Source organism: Nicotiana tomentosiformis, chromosome 4 (assembly GCF_000390325.3).
Source record: "Nicotiana tomentosiformis chromosome 4, ASM39032v3, whole genome shotgun sequence".
NCBI lineage: Eukaryota > Viridiplantae > Streptophyta > Magnoliopsida > Solanales > Solanaceae > Nicotiana > Nicotiana tomentosiformis.
The window spans coordinates 74,455,124-74,460,738 of record NC_090815.1 but is presented as its reverse complement, the minus strand read 5'-3'; the positions used below and the strand labels follow the sequence as shown (position 1 = coordinate 74,460,738).

Sequence of the window (5,615 nt, the reverse complement as noted above, 5' to 3'; positions counted from 1 at the left end):
GGTCAGATGATCAACAAAGATAACAGTTCATACTACATGCATTCAAAGGTTGCTAATGGATTGTTTCAGGCAGTTGGAGCTATTACAAGATTTGTAAGAGGTAAATTCCCCTTCACATATCTAGGGTGTCCTATTTTTTACACTAGAAGGAGGAAGGACTATTATGAGGATCTTATCAAGAAGGTGAAGGCTAAATTGCTTTCATGGAAAGGAAAGCTGATGTCATTTGGAGAAAAGGCAACTCTCATCTCTAGTGTGTTGCAAAGTATGCCAGTTCACATGTTATCAGTCCTTGATCCACCAAACAGCATCCTGGGGCATCTACATAAGATTTTTGCTAGGTTCTTTTGGAGCACAAAGGAAGAAGGGAGAAGCAGACACTAGGCTTCATGGAAAAATCTTTGCCTTCCTAAAAAGGAATGAGGGCTAGGTTTTAGGTCCTTAAATGATGTCTCAAGGGCACTGTTTGCTAAACTATGGTGTATGTTTATGTCCACAAAATCTTTGTGGTCTAATTTCATGTGGAATAAGTATTGCAAGAAGGAGCTACCAACAGTGGTGAATTTTAGGGGAGGGTCTCATATTTGGAGACAAATATTGAATGCTAGGGAAGAAGTAGAACATGAGATCGTATGGAAATTGAAGAGTGGAACAACTAATATTTGGCATGAAAATTGGATTGGATTGGGTGCACTTTATCATGTATTGCCTGAAGACTTTCCAATCAATGTATGTCTTCAGAAGGTGGCAGAACTGCGGCAAGGGGAAGCATGGGATGATCAGCTGCTAGATCAAACTTTCAATGAGGAAATATCAGAACATATAAGGCTAAATGTGCATTATGAAGGCATTGAGGTATATTGGGATAGGCCATACTGGATGCCAACTCCTTCAGGCAAGTTCAGTGTTAGCAGTGCTTGGCAAATATTAAGGCATAGGGCTGATCCTAATCAGGAATTCAAGTTAATGTGGATTAAAGGTTCGCCATTCAAAATATCCTTCTTCTTGTGGAGATTGTGGAGGCAGAAAATAGCCATCGATGACATGTGGATGAGGCAAGGGCAAATGGTGATGTCTAGGTGTTGGTGTTGTCAGTAGCCCCAAGAGGAATCCATTGAGCATATATTTGTCACAAGTCCTACTGCCTCTAAGGTATGGAACTTGTTCATGGGGGCTACTGGAATTTCTGTGAAATTGATTCAATTGAAGCAGATTATAAGGCATTGGTGGTATGCTCATTGTTGTCCAAAATTAAAGCCACTATTCCAAGCAGTACCGGCTATCATCACTTGGGAGCTTTGGAAGAGAAGAAATGCAGGTAAACATGGTGGTTCAGTGTCCACAAATAGGGTGATTCATGAGATAAATAGGACATTGCATCAACTAGCAAGGGTGAGGTATGATTAGATCCCTAATATTCCATTGTTATGGCCAGACATAATTCAATACTTTGAAGGATATAAACCTATATTGATTACTACAAGAGTAACATGGCAGCTTCCTTTTCATGGTTGGTACAAATGTAATACTGATGGAGCTTCAAAGGGCAATCCTGGACCTAGCTCCCTAGGCTTTTATGTGAGGGATGACGAAGGTGATGTGGTATATGCTAGGGCACTAGACCTGGGAGTGACAACTAATGTGGTGGCTGAAGCTAAGTCTATTCTTCAAGGGTTGGAATATTATGTGGAGCATGATCTTCACCCTCTTATACTGGAGACTGATTCATTGGTGATGAAGAAGGCGATAGAAGGGGAATGGAATCCTCCTTGGGTAATTGCACAGGATGTGAAGAAAATTATAGAGATGTGAAGAAAATTATAGAGATGAAGGACAACTTCAATGTGATCTTTCAACATGTGTTCAGAGAAGGCAACTCAGTGGCAGATTTTATAGCTAACATTGTGTTCTCTTTTGTAGGTACATATGAGTTTCATTCATTCTCTAAAATGCCTAGTGTAGGGAGGAGGTTGATCAATCTAGACAAATATTAATCACCTAACTTGAGGGCTAGGATAGCAAAGAGAAGAACCCCAGACTGATGGCTTCACAGGATTGGACTCTGCACAAACTGATATGTCCAAATGCTAAGGAAAATGCTGAACCCATCATATGGTATTTTTGGAGATTGTTGAATCATTTCTCAGTGGTATTAGCATGCTTTCATGCTCAATCTGAGGATGGTTTAGCAATGTTTAGAATGATGTCTACATTAAAGGTTCTAGTAGGGAAGGATCTGAGCTTACAAGATCACAAAAAGGTACAATTTCAAAGCCTGGCCTTTGCCTTGCAAAGCCGGCTTAAAGCCAGCTCATTCCTGGCTTTTGCCTTGCAAAGCCAGCCTAAAGCCAGCTCATGCCTGAATTTTGCCTTGTAAAGCCTGGCTAAAGCCAGCTCATGCCTGGCTTTTGCCTTGTAAAGCCTGCCTAAAGCCAGTTCAAGCTTGGCTTTTGCCCTGCAAAGCCTGCCTAAAGCCAGCTCAAGCCTGGCTTTTGCCCTGCAAAGCCTGCCTAAATCCAGCTCAAGCCTGGCTTTTGCCTTGCAAAGCCTGCCTAAAGCCAGCTCATGCCTGGCCTTTGCCTTGCAAAGCATGCCTAAATCCAGCTCAAGCCTGGCTTTTGCTTTGCAAAGCCTGCCTAAAGCCAGGCTCCTCTTCTACACATTAATTTTGATGAGTGAGCACATGATTAATACTTAAACAAAATCAGTCCACTGCATATGGAGATCATATAGTAGCTACACTTGGAATACTATGTTGGCTTCAACTATGTTGTGGAGATGTTTGGAATTCATTTTAGCCTATGGACAACATACCCTGGCACCTGGTGAGAGCTTGATAGGTGCTGCTTGGTATTTGCCAATTACAATTGGATTCACATACACTAATAGGAGAAGGAAGCATTCAACTTATCATGTTGTAATAGCTAGTTCATTAGATTTTAGCTTTTCTATCTTTTTAATAGATAGTAGTTTCATGCAACTTCTATTTTGGTTTGGACATCTTGTAAGCTTTGGACCCATTTTGGAATTTTATTTATATATTAGCCACTAGGCAAGTGCTGTCGAGTGGTATAGTTGCTTAAAAAAAGAAATACAAAAAGAAATTAAGATAGAATGCATAATAATTGATTAGGGAAAGAAAATATAATGTTTAGAAGCTAATCTAGTACAATATTACTCAAAACAGTAAAGAAAATGGCCCAGGTGCTCTCCCAAAACAAAACTTACCCTAAAAATGACAAAAAGTTCTATTTATACTAAGTTGAAAATATCTGACAAAAATACCCCTTCGGAGGTTGTGCGGTCTGCACAACGAGACTTGGCTTGACAGGTTCCAGTTCTGCGGCTGCATAATTCTGGATTGCGGCCGCACTACTTCAACTATTGCAGACCGCACATTTGTGAGTGCGGCCGCACTCTTGCTTCTGCGGCCGCACAATTATAGTGCGGTCTGCATTGCTTGATCTTAAGCTGTTGTGTGAAACTTCTGTGGACCGCATAAAAATGAGTGTGGCCGCGCTCTTGATTATGCGGCCGCATAAAAATAGTGAGGTCCGCATTTCTTCTTGAACTTGAAATCCCATCTCTCTGATCTTTGTCTTCTGCGGCCGCACCAGAATTGTGCGGTTCGCACTGTACATGTCATTTCTTATCAGAGGTTTTCTTCATTATCTGCGGCCGCACTCAATATTGTACGGTCCGCACAGTGCCCTTTTAGCCTTGTTTTTGTCCTTCTCCAATATTACTCCTTCTTGAGTTGATTTTCATTTCTTTAGCTCATATTCTAAAACTCCTACAAGCAAACATATTTCTTTAGATTTCGGAAATACCTTTAAGCAATTTTGAACTAAAGCGCAAGTAAAAGAGTGCAAATAAGCAGTCAAACTCCCTACTTATCAACTCCCCCAAACTTAAGATTTTGCTTGTCCTCAAGCAATTAAGGCAATTCCCACCTCCACTAGAAAAAGGGCTATTTCAGCTGGCCTAAGATGAATCTATCACACATCAATTGGGACCAACAATTACCCATAACACGAATGAATTATCAACAATGCAATGATTTGACTTTTTGAGTACCATAGTTCTAATGTGACACTAGAGCATCAAGAGTTGACTTTATTAATCAAGGAAGCTCGCTCTTTCATATAGGTCATTGTGGATCCCAAACTCCTCCTCCTTTACTCTCCGTTAGCAAATCTCACTTTAGAATGCAACACTCAATTCAAGGATAGTGAAAAGTTCGCTCATCTCTCTCAAAAGAATGTCACAAGTACGGCTTTAAGTATCATATGCTTGCCCCTCATGTAAATCACCACTATTGCAATCTCACTCAACTTGAAATCACATAGGGCTTTTTCGGGATGTAATAAAGGCTTTTTGGATCAAGGTAAGACTTGATGGACTTGAATGGGTTCATCTTTCCTTAAGCACTCCATTTTCTCTTTTTGGCTCATACTTTGTCGACTCTTTGAGTCAATTTCTTTTCCCTCAAGGGAACTAGAGAGACGTAATGTCACTCTTTCTTGATCTTGACATTCATTTTTCTCCTTTTCTATTTACTCCATGCCTTTCATCCTTGCTTTTCTTTGAATCCCTTCAACTTTTTACTTTATTCACTTTCTTTTTGGCATTTTTTTTTTGTTCTTTCTTTCTTTTCTTTGTCTTCCCTTTTCTTCATTTCTTTCTCTTTTTTGTACCTTTATATCACTTTCAAACTCCTCGTCTCTCCCCCCAAACTTATATTTTTGCCAATTGTTTCTCAAGAATACTAAGGAAAGATCGGGTGCCAAGAGAGCGTCATTACCAAACGGATAAAGGCTTGTAACGTGTTTATTGAAAGAAAAAGGGCTTAGGCTCAAATGGGTTTACTAGGGATATCACATTGGTAGGCTATGGAAGATTTCAAATTTCAAATCGGACCAAGGAGATCCTACAATCATTTCTCAAGCCAAGCTACACTTAGAATTTTACCTAGAAAAATATTTGGGGCAAGTTCTAGACTATTAGCACGGGTACTTGGACTTGCAATTCAATACCTCACCTCTCACGCTGCTGGATTGCTAAATAGAACGGAGTCGAGGGCCCACAATAACCCTAGTTGAGATTGAGAATCACAAATGGCTTGACTGAACCACTCGATAACTGTTTAAGTCAACACAAGAGCCAAAAGGTCACAACTAGAGCTAATTTCTGCCAACAACTTATTTTTAACCATAAGGTTGTGGGTAAATGTGTTGGTACCAAGTGAAGCATGTTAGATACCCTTTTATTCATTACCACTATTTTTTTTCCTAAACATAAAAGAAAACGGACTCAATCCCTTAAGAAGGTTGTCACGCCATCTATCGTTGGGAAGAGCCGCCCGGTTCACACAAAATTCATCTTAGGAAAGAACCGTGGCATTAAGAAAATCAAAGGTTTATTGTTCACTCAAACGTAAAAAAGAAGCTAACAAATCAAAAAGAAGTTACTAAAATAAATAAGAAGTTATACTACTAAGAAAGACAAACTAAAGAAGCTAAACTACGGAAAGTAAGGAAAACGAATATACAAATCGAGGGAAAAATGAATATAAACATCAAGGGAAAGGGAAGAATATATACATAACTAAAGAG

The 5,615-nt window shown here is 39.7% G+C and overlaps 1 protein-coding gene across 1 annotated transcript; it reads left to right on the top strand.

The window, feature by feature from the left end:
• Positions 1–489: 489 nt before the first annotated feature.
• On the top strand, positions 490–1,930 carry LOC138909949 (uncharacterized). Its single transcript, XM_070201166.1, has 3 exons — positions 490–979; positions 1,213–1,318; positions 1,921–1,930. Exons 1-3 carry the CDS (start codon positions 490–492, stop codon positions 1,928–1,930), a joined length of 606 nt encoding a protein of 201 aa, XP_070057267.1.
• The last annotated feature ends 3,685 nt before the right edge of the window (positions 1,931–5,615 follow it).

Excerpts from the sequence above, each read along its gene's own strand:
- LOC138909949 (XM_070201166.1), top strand. The coding sequence starts at position 490 with ATGTCCACAAAATCTTTGTGGTCTAATTTCATGTGGAATAAGTATTGC. Across the intron at positions 980-1,212 it reads CAAGTTAATGTGGATTAAAG|ATTATAAGGCATTGGTGGTA; the intron begins GTTCGCCATTCA and ends CAATTGAAGCAG.